Source organism: Uranotaenia lowii, chromosome 3 (assembly GCF_029784155.1).
Source record: "Uranotaenia lowii strain MFRU-FL chromosome 3, ASM2978415v1, whole genome shotgun sequence".
In the NCBI taxonomy this organism is placed as follows: domain Eukaryota; kingdom Metazoa; phylum Arthropoda; class Insecta; order Diptera; family Culicidae; genus Uranotaenia; species Uranotaenia lowii.
In genome coordinates, this window is record NC_073693.1 from 70,713,863 (window position 1) to 70,736,676 (window position 22,814).

General features: G+C 38.6%; 1 protein-coding gene across 3 annotated transcripts in view; it reads right to left on the reverse strand.

The window, feature by feature from the left end:
• Positions 1–1,188: 1,188 nt before the first annotated feature.
• Positions 1,189–22,814, reverse strand: part of LOC129756521 (tetracycline resistance protein, class C-like) — a 43,491-nt gene continuing 21,865 nt past the window's right edge. For all 3 annotated transcript variants that reach the window (XM_055753432.1, XM_055753434.1, XM_055753433.1), the window contains exons 5-8: positions 2,158–2,483; positions 1,851–2,093; positions 1,482–1,722; positions 1,189–1,412 (exon numbers count right to left, since the gene is read on the reverse strand). In XM_055753432.1, the coding sequence (XP_055609407.1) occupies positions 1,355–1,412; positions 1,482–1,722; positions 1,851–2,093; positions 2,158–2,483 (868 nt within the window). In that variant the 3' untranslated portion in view covers positions 1,189–1,354. The remainder of the gene's footprint in view (positions 1,413–1,481; positions 1,723–1,850; positions 2,094–2,157; positions 2,484–22,814) is intronic.

The window sequence follows — 22,814 nt, forward strand, 5'->3', positions numbered from 1 at the left end:
TCCTTGTTTATGAAAATGCATAGTTCAGTATCGATCCTGTAAGTAGTGCCAACCGAAAAGTGTTAGTGAAAATTTCTCCGAATAAATCACTCAAAGCTCCTCCTCAACCCTCTATTTTTGTATTCTTTTCGGTGAATAACATTATATTCAACAGTTTAAACCAATTTTAAGAGAATTTTTTTATATAATTGGCATTTTTCATAGAATTTTCAGTAATGAGACATTCTTGCGTAGAAATATCAACATAGAGACAACCACCTTGACGAAAATTTCGTATAAGTTCAGAACGAAGTAACAAAAGAGATCGTTTCCAGCAAAAAAGCGAAAATGACCTAGAAGTCACATGGGACAGTTTTGCTTGGAACGGCAATATTAAACTTTAAAAATCCTAAGCTTCAAAGCCTGGAATTACTGTTTAGAAATAACATAGATACCTACTGAAGTTTGATCCAGATTGGATAGGTACTGAATAAAGGAGCTACATAAAAGCAGTCTGCTCGGTTCGAAGCGCATGCCATTTTTCGGGAATTCCTCAATGCGAAGGCATCATTTCTATGCTTAATACATTGCTTTTAATAATAATATTAATATTTATCTTAACCGATTTCGATTTTAATAAAAATCTGCACTTTCATTCAAATTATTTGCTGTTTGATATTATTCTAAACTTTCCAGATTTTTGTCCTGAACATACCAGGGCCCGCAAAATCCGGGCATTTTTACCAAAAATCCTGGCAAAATCCGGGCACAAATTTTGAAATAAAAAATCAGACAATTTTTTTCTAAAAATTCAAGAGAAAAGGTGAACCACAAACACATGAAATTTATATTTTTATCTATGCTCATCAGTGGTGTTTAAATTTAATTCTTCAATTCCAAAAAAATGCTTGCAAGTTTATTTCGATGAAACTACCTAGAAAAATATTGTTATCTTAATGTGTATCTTTTTTACGTCATACATAATTGGAGGTCAGGTCAAGTTTCGAATAGTGGCTAAGCAATGAGTATTCTTTCAGGCTTGATTTTTTGTTCACTCTCTGGAGCCACGCTTTTCACGAGCTTGCTTCCATCTATTCCATCCAACAAATATACACAATATTGAACATCGTGAACTTTAGCTGAATCTTACGAACAACTAATTTCATACCACGGACATTCTGGACGAATAAAACAAACGACCTTTAAATGATAAATTGAGTGTATATATTTTCGTGCTTTCCTCACATTACTATTCGACTAGTACAGAACTGAATTAGTTTATCCTACTAATGACCTTCTCTAACAATATCTAATAAATGTCTATAAAAATTCAATCAACATTTCTGTACACACTTAATAACAACATGATGGCTGTTCAGTTAATTGACGTGTAAGTCGGTGCTTGGTACATTCCTTGGAATACTCGTACCAATCTAAAAGAAAAAAAAAGTTATTGAAATATATTAATTTATGTTATCGTAAAACATTTTGTTTTCTCTCACATCATAAGACACAAACAGGTGAAGTACAGTGTTGCACTGATGAGATTGAATGCTCCCGGGTACCACGAAATGGTCCGTTTGTAGACGAACGTATAAACCGGAGCCGAAACCAGCGGCGTCAGCGATTCTATCGAAGTGGTTAGCGAGAATATTTTTCCGATTTCGTTCGGTGGTGCTGTGTTCGATATGACGGCCCTTCCCATTGGCCCAGCAATTCCTTTCAGCATCGACACGACAATTGCTGTTTGGGATGGAAGTTTTGTTAAGCTCATGCCGTAATCATTATTATGGAATACGGAAGGGAAGAATGCCACGACGTGGTAAATTCCTGGCAAAAAAAAAAAAAAAAAATTATTATGGAATTCTTACCCATGTAAAGATGCCACGGAGCATAGGCCACAGCTCTAATTCCACTGTCGATGGCATAGCTGGCGAATCCGATGGCAGTCAGAATACTTTCCGTCGTTCCAAACACCTTCTTGATGCCGTACATTCCGATAAAGTTTCCGGCCACCATGAACACGATCAAGGTGGAATCGTAAAAAGAATATTCCTTTACCGTCCAATCAAATCGCTCCCGAAGAAACAGAAAATACACTGTTCCGGTACCCTCTGAAATAAAAATAAATGTTAGTATTTTTAATTCAACAATAAAATATGCTGAAAACAGCCATACCCAATGCAAAAATACTGGCTCCCAGGGCCGTTATCACGAGCCAAATGATAACCCTATCGAAGTTCGGCCGGGGTTTGAAGCAAGTGTGAAACAGATCGCTAACCAGCTCGAAACGGAAAATCTCCCTGATTTTGGAGGTCGAATTGTCCAGTTCGTTCGGACGAATGCTCTCTTCGATGTAGAACGCGATGTAGAGTATACCCAGAAGCACGCAAACGGCTGCAGTCACAAAGACGATCGTAGCATTGAACCATCGCAGGATGTAGCTACTGCTCAGCACACCCAGCAGCAAGCCGATAAAGATCGATGCTTCCAGGACACCCATTCTGAAAAAGATGAGGAGAAAATCGATTACGATTGAATTTTAAAATAATCAGCACCGATATTTGAGGCGGATCCTTAAAACGATAATCAGGGCCAAAGAAATAACTGTTTCATAAAGAAAAATGGGAACCAACATGCATCATATTTTATGAACTGTGTCAAAGTTCCAAGTATTCCATAAAGCTTTCTATTGACCATATCGGCCCATATTTCTTTTAATAAACCACATTAAGGGGTAAGACTTGTTTTCAACATGTTCAAACATTTTCAATATCGTATAATAAAAAAATATAAAATAAACTTTGTAGGATAAGATTGTTTGAAAAAAAAAATCTAGTGTATAACACAAAAAGTAAGAAAGATCAACCCCCCAACTTATCAAAAAACTTCCAGTATGACAAAGAGAAGTGAAAAACTTTTGAAAATTTTACAAAATGTACAAAATTGGAAAAAAGACAATTTACAAAACAAACGATTGACTTTTGAAACAATTGCAAACTTTATTAACAGATTTGTTAATGTTTATTCACCAGTGATGCGAATGTCATCCAAAAGACAGTCGGGATCGTAACAGTCACATAACATTTTCGTATGACATTCGAAAAGATCTCATTGACATTGACGGTCACCCAAAAAAATGTTACACGACTGGAGAAAATATTATTCAGCTTTGCAATGACAATCGCTCAGAAAAATGTCATCGAATTATTCATCTCGATAACATTTTTGACTTGTAACAGTCGAAAATTCTGTTGGTCCTCTGACTGTCGGAATGACATTTTTGAATTTTAGATTGCGTGACTGTCATAAATTTTTAAAAAAAAAATCATGATTTTGACGCCGAAACCGGAATCCGAAAAATCAAATTGATCAGATTTCAACTTGCAACACATGTATAGAAAGCTCTTGATTTGTAGATGATAGGAATTGATAGGTGAAGTGGTTTGGGGCCATCTGGCCCTGGTCACGGCCAATCTGAATGGTTCCGGAATCCGAAAAACCAAAATGATCAGATTTTAACTTGCGACACATAAAAAGTAAGCTCTTGATCTGTTCATGATGGGAAAAATACAAGCTTTACATCAGCGGCATCAAACTAGGGAACAATTGATGCCTATTTTTCAATAACTGTTTTTGGAAGATTTTGGCGTCCTGAATTCGAATCATTTGCCAGATTTTGTCTATCAGCTCTTGTTCCATTGATAATGTGTGTCGAAACTTTGAAATTGATAGAACTCCGACGGCTTGAACGAACTCTTTGAGTCCAGAGCATTGATCTCGACTTTAAATCTAGAAGAAAAAATTTCTACTCTAAGTTGCTTTGAATTTTTCTCATTTTCAATGTATTTTTTTTAAATTCATTTATTTTTTAGAGCCACAAAGATGGTAAAACGACAATAATCGAAACAAAAAAAAAAATTTTTTTTAAAATGTATCGATTTTTGGATTTTAACAAAAACATTATCCTGGTTATTTACTGTACAAATATGTCCACATTTACATGACTAAAACCCTTAACCCCTTTTCGTGAAAAAGCGTGAAAATTTGGGAACCTCCACCCCAACCTAAGTTTTCCACGTGGTGTGTGGATGGCCTCTTCTTAGAAAAAGTTGCAAGCACTTTGATTTGACTTCTCACCTGAGTCCCCGAACCACTTCTTCTATCAATAGGCGATAGAAGCGCTGACGAATTTGAGTGATGGTTTTGCATTAGTGGAAGTGGGATGCAGCTATAATTTCACCCAACTTTTGACAGTTCTAAATGGGTTTTCTTAAGGAGAGAAAGAATAACTTTTCGATTCCATCGCCCATTCTCATCAAACCAGCAAACCATGGAAACCAGCAAACATTCTCCTTCTTGCTGATTTTTTCAGCACATGATCTTTATTGATGAAAAACCAGCAGTCGATCTGTCAAACTCGAATTTGTTTTTGTTTTTGCTAGTTATTTTTCGTTGCGCGCGAAAAGTGTTTGTTCATTTTTCGTGTATGCAATGGTGGAGACATCGAATTTCATTTTCTTCTATATTCCAGCGATGAATTCAAAGGTAAATTTTAGAAGAGATAAACTATTTCATAAAGAAACTAATAATTTTATTATTATTTCAGATAATGCATGATGTCCAAAACTTGGCCAAAAATGTCAGAGATGATTTTATTTGGTTTTGAAAATTTCAATAAACGAAGCTCAAGAAAAATGAACAAACCAATTTCTAATTATAAATATGAATGCCATGAGGGTTGATTATTGATATTTAAATTTAAAATCTTATTTAGAATCCCAAAAAATCCGGTTGATTTTTTTAAAGCTGATTTCCAGCAATTCAGATAACTGGTTCCCAGCAATTGAGATTGCTACAAAGTCAGCGAGACAAAAACCAGCAAAATTTTGCTCGTTTTTGTCCCGCTGAAATTTTTTATGGAAAAAGAATTTTTTGCACATTAAATCATCCAAAAAATTCAAATAAGCTTGAAAAGATGTTGGTCTTGTTTTAACCATTCTTAACCTTCCAAAGCTGTTCGGGTCAATATGACCCGAAGAGCAAATTTTAATCATCATAATCGTCATTCCAATATACTGAAGAACTGAGATTTTTGAGAGACTAAGTATTTTCTATGAAAATGATAATCAAATTAACGAGAAATAACTTGAATTTGAGTTTTAAAAATCGGTTCATTAAAATATAAGATTCAGTAATGCAAAGAAAAAGTTGAATGTCGTTTCTAAGTATGTTTTTTTATATACCGGAAAATCCGAAATAGCGGTCAAAACTTACATTGGAACTTTACATATTTATACATCGTTGAAAAGATTTATTCTCAAAAATTCCAAAAAAAAACAAAAGAACACTTAAATATAACAAAGCTGTCAAAAGTTATAAATATTGAAAAAATAAAATTGTTTTCCTGGACTTATTTCATTCGGAACCAATTTCTGAAAACCTGAGAAACTAGAGTAAATTACCTACACAATGAATCTCAAATCGACAAAATCGGTCAACATTTGCGGCCAGGGGATCGCCAAAAATCTACAGCTAAAATTTCCTCTGAGCGGAAAATCTGCGAACGGCTTTGGAGGGTTAAGGTTAATTTTTTATTTTCTTTTAACATGAAAAAAGTTATTATTATTTAAAAATAAAAAAATCTGAATCCACTGAAAAGTATTTCAAAATGGCAGACTTTGCTTGCTAGAGCTTTCAATAATTCCATAGTATGGAATCCATACAGTGTTTTTACACAGGTTATGTAAATCAATAATTCAATCAATCCAAGCCAATCAATTGGCTGTGTGGTGGCGGCTTATAGAATACTACCACTGGGATACTGGTCCACGTCGTAAAAGGCGACTTATCCAGTACTTCCCATATGCGTCATTCTTCATATGCGACTATCACATTGGGAGGGGGGAACCTTGGCTTGGTTTCTTCAGGGAGGATTCACCAATTGTGCTTATTGCTATTAATGCGCATGCACGAGTTGTATTCTCCTAAATTTTGTAAACACCCGCTTCAAGGTGGTTCTGTGCCTGCGGGCCCCAAAGTGGGGGTAGGAGGGTGTTTAATAATCCTATCTTAAGCAGAACGTTGTTAAGGTCTGCACTATAGCCAGGCACTGGTGCAAAGGGCCGTATTTTTCCTGGTAACTCGTGGGATTCAGATTATACACACGATTTCAAAATTTTCATCCTGTATGGGATACCCCGCTTCATGCGTCGATAGGAAGGTGCAGAGGTTCTTGTGTGTGATGGAAATATGTGTGGAATTCTTTGATAGAAATGCTTTCTATTAAGGTTGCACAGATAAATCTGCAGCACAAAAGAACCGCTACACTTAACTTAGGTCGTTTAATCCTTAATGGAACTGCATCAATCGCCTTGGTCCAAGAACCCTATTTCCGAAATGGAACTTTTTACTTAGGGAATTTGCTCAAACCAAACTTTACTGTGTTCAGTGTAATTGGAATGACTAATGCCCGAATAATGCCTCGTGCATGTATATTGATAAACAATTCTTTAAATGCAACAAGTATACCCAATCTAACAACAAGAGATATTTGCGTCGTTCAGGTTTCGCTGCCTGATAGAAAATACGTCTACTGTTCAGCATACTTACCATATGAACAATCATCCCCTACGGATGATTTAAAAAATGTCATTTCATTCTGTGAATCACAAAATACACCTCTTGTAATAGGCTGTGATGCCAATGCTCATCATTTTGTATGGGGTAGCTCAGATATCAATCTGAGAGGCTCAAATTTAATGGAATATTTGCACTGATTTAGAAATTCTAAATGTAGGAAATAAACCAACTTTTGTTAAGTGTGACAGAGAAGAAGTGATTGACATCACACTTTGTTCTAGAACAATTTCTCAGGAAATTTCAAATTGGCATGTGCCTAACGAAGAATCGATTTCTGACCACAGGTTTATCTATTTTGAACACTCAGGTGAGTTTTTAGAAACAATTACATTCAGAAACCCAAGAACAACTAATTGGGACCTATATTTGGAGCATATTGCTATTAAATTTCATGGATATACACCTGAAATTACTACTCCTTCTGAGTTGGATGAAGTGGTTGCAAAAACCACCGAAATTATTATTTTTTTTTTTTTTAATTGAGCAGGGAAAAGCCCCCGGGAGTTGGTTACTTTCAAGACCATTCTCCCGAAGGCATAAAACCTCCTCACTTTTTATTCATTTTTTTTATAGTTATTTTGTTTGCATAATACAATTGTAAAGTTTAACAATATTTCTTTTCTTCACTTTTCATAATTTTAATTTTTCAGTTTTTGGGTGATGGTAAGCGGCATGTGGCGGTTGTGGAGGGTGGCGGCGGTGGTGGTTGTGGCGGAGGTGGCTGGTGGAGAGGGCGAGATAAAAATGGTTTGCGGCAATTAGTGACAGTAATCTTCCAAGTGAGGAACTTGACATTTTCTGAGCCTCCAGTGAGATTACTCTCTGTTAAGGAGGCTTTGGAGAATTGGTTGATCTGTAGCTGGTACAGCGATCGAGTTTGTTTTTAAAACTTTACACTAGAAAGTTAGGTAAATTAGTCCTCAGGTGGACTGTAACTTGTCGTTTGAAACTGGCTCTATTTTTAATGAGTTTAAGGTGTAGTGGTAGACTGTTGTATATCATTTTGCTAAAATACTCAGGAGATCTCTTCATATGCTCGGTGTTCGCCCTTATTTGTGTTAGATTTCCTCTCGAACGTGTTGGAAACCTATGATCCTGATACAAAAGTTGTTTGTTGTGGTGGAACAGCGGATTGTGCAGCAGGTTGTGGATCTGTACGACACTCTGAAGTTCTCTTAGTGCGGCTATAGGTAGAATAGACGGCGATGCATCTTGGAACAAGCTAAGCGTGCCGAAAAGTCTGGATTTTTTATAGACCGCCTTGAGGCATCTATTTTGCATAGCTTGTAGTGATCTTATATTGGTTTTTCTTGCGGCTCCCCAAATGGAAACCATGTATTGCAATTTAGATTGCACAAATGCATGATACAGGCAAATAAGATTTTTGGTAGGAACAAATCTCGATATCTTCCACATTATGCTGTGTATAGCACTAAGTTCCTTCCGTAATCCTTCTATATGGACATCCCATTTGATAAGCTCGTCAAAGATTAGCCCGAGGTACTTGAAACTTTGGACCTTTTCAATCACCGTTTGGCCAACTTGGAGGTGGCTATGACAGTCGATTGGTCGATTTGTTGATTTGAAGATGATGTATTTAGTTTTTTCAAGGTTCAGAGACAGTAGGTTGGCATCGAAGTATCCTTGTAGGGTAACGAGATCCTCTGACATCTGAGATATTATTCTGCTAACATCAGTGTGTTCATACGACAATGAAGTGTCGTCAGCAAAAAGTCTAGGTTTACCATTCAACTGAAGTTTGTTTAAATCGTTTACGTACAGGATGAACAGGAGGGGCCCCAAATTGCTGCCTTGAGGAACTCCAACAGGTAGGTTTCCTAGATCGCTTGTCGTGCGGTTGATTTGCACAAACTGTCTCCTATTCGTGAGATAGCTTGCAAAGAGAGAATTTGCTACACCCCTGATTCCATGCGCATCCAGTTTCTTGAGCAGTATCGAATGGTCAATCGTATCGAACGCCTTCTTTAAATCAAGGAACAATACTCCCATGAATTTTCGATGATCAAGGGCAGTGTGAATATCGTCGACCAGTTCGGTCGCTGCGGTTAATGTGCTTGAGCCTTCCCGGAACCCGTATTGATAGCTATACAACAAATTGTGTTGTTTCAGGTATTGCGTAACACGAGCTGCAAGAAGTTGTTCCAAGATCTTGCTAAAAACCGATAAAACCGATATTGGACGGTAGTTACTACAGCTCGTCTTTTTCCCCGCTTTGAAAATTGGAACGACACGTGCAGTTTTAAGAAAATCTGGGAATTCCCCGGTCCGAACACATTCGTTGAACAGGTCTCTCATTAACGGTGCTAGGATACTGTGATGAGCTTTGACAAATTGCGTGGTGATTCCATCTGGTCCCGGACTTTTTGAGGAATCAAGTTTGTTTATGAGGACAATAAGTTCTTGTTCGGTTGCTGGTCGTAAGTAGATACTGCTGTGGTGGTTGACTGCTGAAGTGTGATTTGTGTGAGCATTTCTTGGGATTGTAGCCGCTAGTTGAGTTCCAATATTACAGAAAAAATTATTGAACGCATTAGCTATGGGTTTAGATTCTGATTTAATAACTCCATCTAATTCTAGTTTAACTGCTTCGCCTTGTGACTCATTTCGCCCTACCAAATCGTTCAAATGTTTCCACATCGTTTTTTGATTTGATTTGTTGAACAGTTTGTGGAAATATTCTTGCTTCGCTTTTGCTTTGGAACGTTGAAGTTTTTTTGAGACGTGCAACAGAAGGTCCTTTAAGCCTTCGTTAGCAGGAAATTTTCTACATCGGGTAAGAGCACGATCTTTAATTTGCATCAGTTTCCACACATCGAACGACATCCACGGGCAGTATCCTCTAACTTTTGCTTTAATAGATACTGTTCTCGAGTACCTATTTTTCAGAACATTATATAAGTCTATCGTTTTGTTAAGTTTTTCCGAGGGATTAAGCGCTTGTAATTCATCAAATTCAACTCGAAAAGCGGCATTCAGTTGTTCGTGCTGGGTGATTACTTTTTCCAGTTTTCGGTGCATTAGAGTTTTTTTCAAATTTATCGTTGTAAGAATCAAACTATGATCACTAATTTCAAGCGGAAGTGTTTCATTCAAAGTTTGCTCTACAATAGAATCCGAGCAAACAACATGGTCTAGTATGTTGCTACTGGCTGGACGAGTTATGTGCGTGTTGGTCACACAACAACCGTAACATTTCAGAAGGTCTACATACCGCTGAACATTGGGGCAAGTTGCATGATTTATTGGGATGTTGATGTCTCCAACCATTAGGAACTTTGAGGTGGGCTTAAGGGATGCAAGCACAGAGTCAAGTTTGTCGAACAATAGCTGTGAGTTTTGAGAAGGTGGTCGGTAAACAGCGTGGATATCGATAGGTGAACCTCCAGGTTCAAGGCGCAAGTGAATAAAATGAAAACCTTCAAAATGCGTGTTTTCAACTTCCGAAACGACAAGTGTTTCTTTAACCAGAACAGCGAGACCTCCACTACTAGAATCAGGGCGGCAGGAAACGAAACTACGATATCCATTTATACAGGCGAAGTGTTTTCTATCTTCTTTCAACCAGGTTTCTCCCAACACTAAGATATCAACAGTTGCTGGGAATTTTTCAAGGAACATCCTAATGAAATCCAATTTGTTCGGATCATTGAGGCCTCTGATATTAAGTTGTAGTACTCTTAAAAAATGTTGATTATTTTTATTTCGGCTATTATTATTCAAAGAATCCATTGAGTCATGCAATATATTTCGATTTTTATTATCCATTATTGACTTAAGATCTAGGTATCAGCGTAAACGGTTTAATACAATAATCAATTGCCTCCTGCTCCAGTGTTAACCCGTTTTGGTGATGACATTTCCGGCATAGTGGCGTTGGATGCTTCCAAATCAATCGAATGATTCAAAGAACGTTTCTTGGTAGACCTAGCAAGGTTACGAATATCATTTCTGCTTCCAATCTGCTCAATTTTACCCCCTTCATGTCGTCTGAATAGAATTTTACCATCTCGACCAGGCCAAACAAATTTGATTCCAAGCTCATCCTGCAAATTCTTTGTTTCCGTCAGCAACTCTTTTCCAAGATTAGTTAAATCATCTCGGATTGAAACTTTATTGGATGATCCCGTAAAAGCTTTGTCGATTTGCGCCGCTTTCAAGACTCCATGTTCACGCTTTTTTTGAAAGAGTAGCTCCTTGGTAGTAACGCTTTCGAAAGAAAGTAGGATTGGTGTGGTTCTGTTGGTAGGATATTTGCTTACTAGTCGTCTGGCCTCGGTAATTTCACCATCTTTCAGGGGACAACCTATAGCTGCAGCCATTTTGTGAACGGTATTCAATGTGTTTTCGTTTGCACTTGTCGGAAGCCCGACCACCACTGCATTTTTCTCTAGAGAAGTTCTATTTGCCTTGTCTAACTCCATTTCTAGCTTTTCTACCTTGTTCGACAAATCGCTATGTTTTTGCTGCCAAATACTAACAGTGTTTTTCAATTCTTCATTGTCTAACTGCATTTCCCTTATAGCCTTACTAACTGATTTAAAGTTTCCTCTAAGCTCTTCAAACTTGCTGGATAAGAATTCTTGTGATTCCTCGATGTGCCTGTTTGTTTCAACCAAGTTGTCTACGACAGCACGGGTTTTCAAAAGCTCATCTCGTACCTCACTGCGAACCGATGACTGATCTTCCTTGATAGCTCGAACATATTCTGTTAATTTCCTGATGTCATCACTTACCGAATCGGTACGGTTTACCGCTTGATTCACGCGGGCAAACATTTCAATGCATTCCGGGGAGCAGAAAAACGGATTTTTTTTGGTTTTTGCTATACTGTTACCAAAAATTTTTTTGCACCGAAAATGAACCGATCTGCGACAGTGCACACACTCAATCACTTTAGTTGTATCCTGGGCTACATTCTCGCAGATAAAACAAAAAATATTTTTTTCATCATCCATATTATTAAATTTTGGCTGGTAAACGGTGGATAATGTGCAACACGAGACCCCATAGTGGTCATATCACCTCTTATTCACAACTCCTATCTCTACCTCCCCGCGGTGCCGGCTGGGGTGCGAGTAACCTAAGCGGAGATCGGGTACCCAACCCCGGTGGATGCTTTGGTCGCATGCAGACTGAGAAGGTGGCCGCACGCGTCTGTTCCCCAGGTCAGGGGCGGCGTGCAACAACAACCGAGCGTCTGTTCTCCAGGTCAGGGGCGGCTCAAACAGCGTCTGTCTTGCAGCAAGCGGCTGAATTTATGAAATGCGGCTCCCGCCAGCTAAGTCCAAGATGGCAGCCCCATCGCGGGATAGGGACTTTAGGCTAACAACCTACTGCTCCCGATTCATAACTTGTTACGGAATCCGAAAGAAATGACCGATCTGAAACTTTGGCGACGACTTTTAGCATGAAAACACGGACACGAATTGGAACTTGGAATGTTTTAACCCTTGCCCAACAAGGCAAACTGGAACAACTTGCTAGAGAGGCTAGCCGCCTCAAGCTTGAAATTCTGGGACTGAGCGAAGTCCGTTGGCCTAATACTGGAGAACACAAGACACAATCCGGGCAAGTCCTGCTTTACTCTGGCATACGAGGAGAACATGCTACTCGGGAACAAGGAGTTGGTTTCCTGTTAAGCCCGCAGGCCTACGCGGCCCTCATTAGATGGGAACCGATAAACGAAAGAATAATCGTAGCCAGATTTAGAACACGGGTTAGAAACCTTACAATGGTCCAGTGTTATGCGCCAACTGACGTTGCCGATTTGCAGGAGAAAGAGCAGTTTTACAGTCAACTGAACAGCGTGGTAGAGAGAATTCATAAGGGTGACATTCAAATCCATTTGGGCGACTTCAACGCAAAGATTGGCTCCGACAATCAAGACCTTGAGCGCATCATGGGGCGCCATGGCCTAGGACAGATGAGCGAAAACGGAGAGCTGTTTGTAGAATTTTGTGGCAATAACAACATGGTGATCGGTGGATCGCTCTTCCCCCATCGACCAGCACATAAGGTCACTTGGGTATCCCGAGATGGCCGAACAGAAAATCAAATTGACCACATCTGCATCAGCCGAAAATGGAGAAGGAGCCTTCTTGATGTCCGCAACAAGCGAAGCGCAGACATTGCATCTGACCATCACCTCGTCCTCGGCGAGATACGACTGAGAGTTGCGCGTGTCCAACGGCGCGAGGAGAAAGTCGGGTGTCGATACGACGTCCGCCGGTTGGAGAATCCAGAGATGAAAAGGGCATACGTTGAACAGCTAGAATCCCGAGCCTCGCAGCTGCCGACAGACGGAACAGTCGAAGAACAGTGGTGTGGAATCAAGAATGCCTTTATCACGACGAGCCATGGTACTCTCGGTAAAGTTTGTGGAAGAAGAAGTGAATGGATGTCGGATGAAACTTGGAGGATGGTCGATGATCGGAGAAAGGCGAAAGTCGGAATTGAGCAGGCATGTACCGGGTCAGCCAAAGCAGCCGCCCGCTTACGATATGCGGAGCTGGAAAAGGCAGTTAAACGAGCTTGTAGACGAGACAAGAGAGCCTGGACAAACTCCCTAGCCGAAGAGGGGGAAAGAGCCGCCGCCAATGGAGATATCCGATTACTTTATGACATTTCTCGCCGCCTAAGTGGTGCAAGGACTAATGCAAGAATGCCGCTGAAAGACCGAGCAGGTCAGTTATTGACCGATCGAACAGATCAGCTCAAACGATGGACTGAGCACTTCGAACAACTCTTCCGAGTCACGAATAGCGATGGCCAACAGAACCCGCAGCTTGAAGTGCCAACAGTAAGTCGCATAAATGGCGTCAACTCGGAAGCGCCCTCGCTGGCTGAAATAGAAACGGCAATCAAAAACATGAAATCCAACAAAGCACCTGGGATCGATTGCATCCCTGCTGAAATGCTGAAAGCCGACCCTGCCCTGTCAGCACAAATGTTGCACCGTCTTTTCGCTGACATCTGGGATACTGCAACATTCCCGGCCGACTGGATGCAGGGTATTCTCGTAAAGGTCCCGAAGAAAGGAGACCTGACAGAGTGCGGTAACTGGCGAGGCATAACGTTGATCTGTACAACCCTCAAAGTACTCTGCAAAGTGATCCTGAACAGGATCCAGGAGAAAATCGACGCTACACTCCGACGGCAACAAGCTGGATTCCGATCCGGACGATCATGTGTGGACCACATCACAACGCTACGAATCATACTGGAACAAATCAACGAATTCCAGGACTCTCTTCTGCTGGTGTTCGTTGATTTCGAAAAAGCATTCGACCGACTTAATCATGAAAACATCTGGGCGGCTCTAAGGCGACGAGGGGTCCCAGAGAAACTAGTCCATCTCATCGAAGCACAATACGAGGCATTTTCGTGCAAGGTCTTGCACGATGGTGTCTTGTCCGAACCAATCCCGGTAACTGCTGGAGTGAGACAAGGATGTATCTTATCACCGCTACTTTTCCTCATCGTAATGGATGAGATTCTGACTGGATCGATCGACTGTGCACCGAACCGAGGATTGCCGTGGAATCCTTTAACAATGGAGCAACTGAACGACCTTGACCTGGCTGACGATATTGTTTTGCTCGCCCAAACACAACCGGACATGCAGAGCAAACTCGACGACCTCACCGATAGTTCCAAGGCAGCAGGTCTCAAAGTCAATGTCGGAAAGACCAAGTCGATGGAGATCAACACAGGAAATCCCTCCAGTTTCATGGTAGCTGGGCAACAAGTTGAGAAAGTGGAGTGCTTCCAGTATCTTGGTAGCCAGATAACGCCTGATGGTGGTACCAGGAAAGACATCGAAACCCGGATCAGAAAGGCCCGATTTGCGTTTGCGAGTCTCCGAAACATCTGGCGGTCACGCCAGATCTCTCTACGAACAAAAATCCGAATCTTCAACTCAAACGTCAAATCCGTATTGCTGTACGGGTGCGAAACTTGGTGCACATATGCGGTAACGACGCGAAAACTGCAAGTATTTGTAAACCGCTGCCTGCGGAACATCATCCGCGCTTGGTGGCCTGGCAACTGGATCTCGAATGAGGAATTACATCGCCGATGTCATCAAAGGGCGCTAGAAATCGAGATTCGGGAACGTAAGTGGAGATGGATTGGGCACACGCTGCGAAAAGATGAAAACGAGATTTGCAGAGAGGCGCTTGACTGGAATCCAGAAGGTCATCGAAGAAGAGGCAGACCCAGAAACTCGTGGCGGCGAAGCCTAGCCGCTGAAATCCGAACTGTCGACGATAATCTTGACTGGGACCAGGTGAAGTCGCTGGCTCCGGATCGTCAGCAGTGGAGGTCTTTTACCACGGCCCTATGCACCGGAGGATCGGCGCGGGATCATTAAGTAAGTAAGTAAGTATATTATTAAATTGATTGACGTTGTGCGAAAACTTTTAGCCTGCAGTGTAGAATTTCCGAAACCAAAACAGTCGAATATATCAGCTACTGGGAACGGTCAACAGCGAAGAGTGAGCAGTGAGCGACAACGACGCGTCGCGACGGCGGGAATGGATCAGTTGTTTACAGCAATAATAACAAAAAGGAGACGGAAAAAGAAAAAATTTTCTCCGCTATACTGCACCGATATTCCAGTATTTTTGCGACGGAATGGTCCTGTGTGGGTTCTCCGGCCGGATGAAGGGTCTCTGCTTCCACCAATGGACAGGATTCGGACGACTTGCACTATTTCAGGTGAGTTTTTCTGACTTTTTTAATGCTGGTTTAGAGGAGCGATAAAAACAAACGTCGATGCGCTGAACTCGGTTTGTCATTTTAAATTCTTATGAAGAAGCGTGTCCCTTACGAACGTTGAAATTCAATAAAAACAGTACACCATGGTGGAACTCAAATCTCAGTAAATTACGAAAAAACTGCAGACGCTCTTGGAACCGAAGGCGCACGGAAGGTTTTGATGCTTTCAAGTTGGCTCGCAGAGCTTACCGGAAAGCAACAAGAGCTGCCGAACGCTCAAGTTGGCAGAGCTACTGCACAAACATTTCAAGCTTGCACGAAGCAAGTAGGTTAAATAAAGTCTTAGCCAAATCAAAAGATTATCAGGTTTCATACCTTAAAACCCCTAGTGGTGATTATACATCAAACGACGAAGAAACATTAAGTTGTCTATTCAATACTCACTTTCCAGGATGTGTTGATCAAGATTCATCGATAGAGCCTGAGTTCTTTTCTGGAAGTCTAGATTCCTTGCATTTTGCTCAGAAAATAGTTACTACAGAATCGATCAAATGGGCAATCGATGGTTTTGCTCAATACAAATCTCCTGGAAGTGACGGTTTATTTCCAGTTTTGCTTCAAAAAGGTTTCGATCATTTCAAACACATATTAAGAAAAATAATGATAAGCAGTTTTGCTCATGGATATATTCCTAAACTTTGGCGGCAGATGGCCGTGAAATTCATCCCTAAAGGGGGACGATCATCATACGACGAAGCCAAAAGCTTTCGTCCTATTAGTCTAAGTTCATTTCTATTTAAAGCACTTGAACGTTTAATTGATCATCATATCAGGCAAGAATGCCTTGTCCAACATCCGCTTAATGCGACACAACATGCATACCAAACAGGAAAATCAACATTAACTCTTCTGCACAACGTAGTACATAATATTGAAAATAGTTTTTCACAGAAAGAATCATGTCTAGGAGCATTTCTAGACATAGAAGGAGCATTTGATAATGTCTCGTTTACATCAATAATGGATGCGGCACTACTTCATGAAGTGCTTAGTGTTATAACTAACTGGATTAGCGCAATGCTAAGTAACAGGAATCTTCATTCGTCTTTAAGACAGGCTTCAATAACAAAAGTTAGCACACGTGGTTGCCCACAGGGAGGTGTACTATCACCTCTTTTGTGGAACCTAGTTGCAGACGGCTTGTTGAGAAAACTCAATGACCGTGGAATACCAACCTATGGATTCGCAGATGATTATCTTCTGCTGGTAAGAGGTTTGTGCATAAGCACATTATTTGATATAATGCAACAAGCTCTGCGCTCTGTTGAACGATGGTGTTCTCATGTAGAACTTTCAGTTAATCCTCTAAAAACTAATATTGTTTTATTTACTAAAAAACGTATCACCCGCGGGGTGCGACCTCTGCTGTTTTATGGTTCCGAAATCACCGTGTCTGATCAAGTTAAATATTTGGGTGTCATTCTTGATTCCAAATTAAACTGGTCTGATCACATGGAATTCAGAGTCAAAAAAGCATGCATGGCCTTCGGACAATGCCGACGTGCAATCGGAAAAAACTGGGGACTCAAACCCAAACATATTCACTGGATTTACTCCACAATAGTAAGACCAATTCTGGCCTATGGGTGTCTGGTGTGGTGGCAGAAAGGAGAAGTTGCAACAGTTCGGACTAAACTAAATCACCTTCAAAGAATGTGTCTTTTGGGGATGTCCGGATCGTTCACAACAACTCCTACTGCAGCACTAGAGGCTCTGTTTTCTATCAAACCTCTACACTTGTTCCTAAAACAGGAAGCCTTCTCATGTGCTTTTCGTCTACAGGCAGTTGGTCTCTGGCTGTCAGGAAATATCGAAAGATCATCGATTCATACAAATGTGTGGCCTGAATCAGTTAGATTAAACAAGTTTAATTTAGCGCCAAACGATTTAACACTCTCGAGTAGTTTTCCCTACATGGGGTTTAAAGTCAAATTTCCTTCTCCTCAAGAATGGTTATCAGGTTTCGTAGAGGACCAAATGTCCTCTCATATTGTATTCTATACTGACGGTTCATTATCAAACGACCGTGCAGGTGCAGGAATTTACTGTCACGAGTTGAACATAGAATATGCTCAACCTCTAGGAAAATATTGTACAGTCTTTCAGGCTGAGCTATATGCTATTATGTATGGAGTGCAAATTGCACTTCAAAAGAAGATTATGTTCAGAACAATTTACTTCTGTTCAGATAGCCAAGCAGCTATCAAATCACTCAGTGCTTCCAGTTCTAGATCAAAACTGGTAATCGCATGCCGGAAAGCAATCGAAGAACTTGCTGAAGGCAATGGATTAAACCTTCTATGGGTACCCGGACATAAGGGAATTGCGAATGCGCCGACGAACTCGCTAGAGCTGGGTCGGAAAAGGAATTTTACGGACCAGAGCCAGCTGTCCCAATATCACCATGTTGGTTCAGTAACCAAATTCAAACTTGGTCCTCTAACCAGCATGAACGATACTGGGAAGAGTTGGACACTTGTCGTCAAACTAAATTATTTTTAGAAAAACCATCTCCAATCATATCGAGTTACTTATTAACTTTAAATAAATCTCATTGCAGCATCTTGATCAGAGCACTCTCCGGTCATTGTAAACTCAACTATCACATGCACAACATTCAGCGTGCTGAATCTCCAGTATGTGGTAGTTGTGAATCAGATGTGGAAGATCCCTTCCATCTTATATGTAACTGTCCCTCATTTGCCAGACTACGTTTTCGTACTCTGGGATCTTACGCTTTAAGCGAATCTGAGTTTAAGAAATTAAACTTAAAAAACATTCTATCATTCTTTACCGAATGTAGAAAAGAGCTTTAATGCTAATAATCCCTAGTGGAAAGGCTTTATGCCATCTTAAATAGATTGAATTTATTTCTTCCTTTTATAGGTTTTCAGGTTTCTCAGGTAAATGATGAAATCATGGATAAAAAAAGGCTAGGCACAATTTTCCCGTATGTTTGGATAAGGTGCCGCTATTAAGCCTACCCCCATTCTGATACCTGATACTGAAATCAATAAATTCCCTAGCTATGCAAAGCAGTTTTTGAAATTTTTTTATTCTCATCCTTCTGTTACACAGCTTTTAAATAAGCAGTCAAAAATGCTCAAATAAAAAAAAATCTGAAAAAAATTGTATAACATCAAATATCTTTTCTGGGGTACGAGTTCGGTTTGTGCTTGGTTCACATGAATTGTACTGCAAGAAAAAAAGGAATATTTTTCATCCAAAGTAATATTTTTTGGAACCTTCAGTACATCTTTGGCGATTTTTGAATGAAAAATTTATTTTCCCATAAAAATTTCCATACAAATATAAATATGTACCTCTAAATGCCATATATTTTAAGCAAAAATAATTTTCAATTTTTTTGAGAAAAAGTTTTCTGAAATGTATGTTGTGGGCTCACTTGATCCCTCGAGTCGAAAATGATATATTTTTTTCTGAATGGATGTTGATCATTGCTAAGCACAAAATTATTGATATTTTTCCAATAACTTATATTTATCCAATAATTTCCTGATAAAAAGGATTGAGTCCTTGAGTGCTTTTATTTGAAAATAAGGATTGCGCCTTTAAGTATGCTATGAATATAGGGTATTAGACAAACTTTTAGAATTCTTTTGACTGACATATATAAACTGTGAATTGATAACTAATATGGCCGAAAAGGTAAATAGAACTTTAATGTTTAGATTTTGCATGATTTTTGCCAAAGCTAAGGGCACCCTGATTAAAGGATTAAATCTCTTTTAGTAAAGGATCAAGTCTCCTTTAACTTTCAAAATATCACAAATTTTTTAGTCCCACGAAAACGCATTTAGTTCATCTACGAATTCATGATCTATTGTGGTATTACCCCGCGTTCCAATTTTTACTTTGTTATGCTACTTGACACACTTAACATACACGCAAAATAATTTGGAAATTAATTTTACGGGATTTTTCACGTAAACTGCACTTTTGTGCCGTCACATCGATTCTGTGTGTGGCTTGTAGTGAATACTTTATTTCCACATGACAGACGCATGAATTTCACGTAAAGTAAGATTGAAATCCGTTTTGTACAGTTTTCTTAAGAGGGTCTTATAAGAAAATGAACAGTCGTTATGCAAACAACTGATTTTTTTCATTCTAGCCAGTGTCAAAAGGAGTGTCAGTAGATATATTTCAGTAGTTCAATTAGTTTGATCATGTTTGCAGGTTTCTGAACTATAAATATTGAAAAAAGGCAAGCATGGTTGAAATATTCAAAAAAGTAACTACACGTAAGTATAAGATAACAGGAAAGAATAAAATTATATTGATAGACCTTTTGTTTGTATTTTCAGATACAGTTTGGTTCAAATTCCGAAGACTAGTGGAAAGCATCGACCCAGGGATTAACAGCAGATGGGCGGAAGTAGTCACGGCCAAGGAAAAATGTTTTTATTATTATTCAAAGTGTAAAGTGAGTATAAGTAATTAAAAAGTGAATAATTAGTGAGAAATTTTTATAACAAACATAATAAACAATGTTAAATAAATTATGCTAAACCATTATTTTTAATTCGAATTGCCTTCCGAATAATAATAACACTAACACAAAGAAAAAGACACGAGAAAGCTTACTCAAATGGTGTTTCAATAGCTGTTAAATTCATATGACGTTATTTTAGAAATCAAATCGCGTCGAACGTACGAAAAATTCACATAAATTGTAGGTGATGTTCATAAAGCACAAATTTTTATTAGGGGAGCGTTTACTTGATTTATTTGTACAAGTTACGCGAAAATCAATTGGATAAAATTATGTAGTTTTCCACGTAGCGACTACGTGCAGATTATTTTGGGTGTAGTGCATTGGTTGAAGTTGCAGTTGTTCGCCGGCAGCACTACGAGCACACACATTTCTGGGTAGGATCTCCAAGTGCAATCTAAGCAAGGCTGCAATAATATACAATCCTTGTGGAGCACATTTCTCAGATTTAAGCTTTTTTGTCATATTTAAGCTTTTTTCTCAGATTAAAGTTTCATCTCCTATGCTCTCAAGGTAATAAAAGCTTTAATCTAAGGGAAAAAAAAGCTTAAAAACGAGATTCACTAACACTTTGCAAATAGATGTTGGTCACACGATACATGAAGAAATCCAGTATCGTTGCAGCCTCGTGAATCTAAATTCCCTTGAAAAGATCCATCCACATGCATATGCTGCATCATTGAGGCGTACAATTCCAAGGTATACCCGGCTTGCATTTCACTAATGCTAAAACTGCCAACCTCCATCAAACTATGTGTCCAAGGTTGCCAAAAGAAATGACGAAATGAAATTCTGACTTTCTGTGATTTTACCCAAAAATTCTTTGATGGATTTCTGTGATCGTTTTTCCTTTAATTTCAATCAAAAGTCATGTCAAATTGCGTCTTTTTACATTTTACTTAAGAAAAATCAATTAACATTAACAATATTATCATACTTTTCAACTCAAAGATAATTATCCAAAATTTATATCGACATAAAAAAATTTAATTTTGAAAAAAAAAACGTCCTAAATTTAAAAATGTTGTGCCAGCTGTGAATATTTCCAAAATTCTGTTTTCTGTGACACGGATTCTGTGATGAAAATTGGCTCAAAATTCTTTGAAATTATAGATTTTTCTGTGGTTTCGGCAACCTTGCTATGTGTGCCAGGTTATTCCATAACTAGAATTCGATCTCATGATCGTTGGCTTAGTCTCAGGGTGGCTAGCGAACCGGGAAAACCGGGAACACCGGGAAAAACTTTGGAATTTCAATGCGTCACCGGGAAACCGGGAAAAACCGGGAATTTCATCACCTCACCGGGAAAATGGTCATGTTTGAAAATTTTTCATGGATTTTTAAAAATATTTCTAAATTAATTTCGAAACGTTAGAGTAGTTTTTAACAGTCTCGACATTGATTTACCTTATAAATGCTTATTTTTGTTCATTAGTAAACAAACGGAGTTTAAATTGCTTTTTTAACTAATTGCGGTGCAAATATGAGATACAATTTTTTTTCGCTCTCCGCAAATGTGCTACACTCACAAGCATAACTCAAATGTTACATATTTGATAATGACACTATAATCGCCAAAACTAAATAATTTTGGTAATTCAATGATACCAATTTTGTACAATTTATTTTGGTTTCTGAAAAATATATAAAGTGTCGAATTTCTGTATTTCTCGTCACTGATTTTTTCGCGGTCTTTAATGTGTTACCTACCTACTTAATAACCTTCTATGTTATCTAATTTCCGACTACCAGTTTTAGTTTTCGACGTCATAAACATGTTTCATAAAATTATTATCACCAGAAAAATATATATTGTTTTTAATGCTGTTGTTGTGTGTTAGGTTTGAATTGGCCTGAGGAAAAAAGCCTTATATCGCAAGTGTTTTGTTTTTTATTTTCCTACGTTAAACTTTTGCTCAAAGTTTTCTACGCTGGAATATACGTCTTATGTAAAAATTGTGTCAAAAACAAGCTTCTATCAAAATTGAATGTCTTTACCCTGAAACAAAATAATATCTTAAGGATACGGTACACCTCAGGTGAAATGAAAATGAAAAATCTTAATTCGACAATTACTCAAAAAATCGACATAAGTTGGTTGTAACATGGTGGAATCGATGGGGAATAGTTAAAAGATGAATTTTGAACAGGTTTTTACTGTTCAAAACCTCTCCAAAATGTTTAAATTTCGATTCCCCCTATTTTCACCGCGGGAATTTTCTCATATTGTGGGAATCAAAATTAAAACATTTTTAATAAGTTTTAAACTCTGAGACTGGTTCAAAATTTATGTTTTAACTATTCCCCATCGATTCCATCGTGTTACAAAGCCAGTATTTGTCGCTTTTTAAAGTTGTTCATAAAATAAGATTTTTCATGACCATTTTCTCCTGAGGTGTACCGCGACCTTAACATTCGATTAAAATTTAGCTCTGTCTTATTCACGATTTTCTACATTTTCACGAATCTTTAATTCAAATACCTAGGGCACTACTCAAGTTATTTATGTTTTGTATACACTAAAACTATTTTTTCCTAAACATGTGTTTCCTAAACATTTCTACAAAAAAATATAACTGCACTTTTAAAATAACTAATTTTTTTTCCTGCAAACTGAAGATTTTAAGTTTTGTAAGATAAATCCCTATTCAAGTTGATCAGCTGATTTTATTTTATTTTATTACAACTCTAAACAAATTCTATAAAAATTGAAATTTTTACAGTGGCTCAAAAGAACCACATTATAATTTCAAGATCAAATTAACCGGACTTGATTTTCCAAAATTGTTGAAATTTGCCCAATTTACACGAAAAGACCACGAATTAAAAGACATCAATGTGAATGTTATGATTTCTTGCCGATAAACAAGTTTTGGGA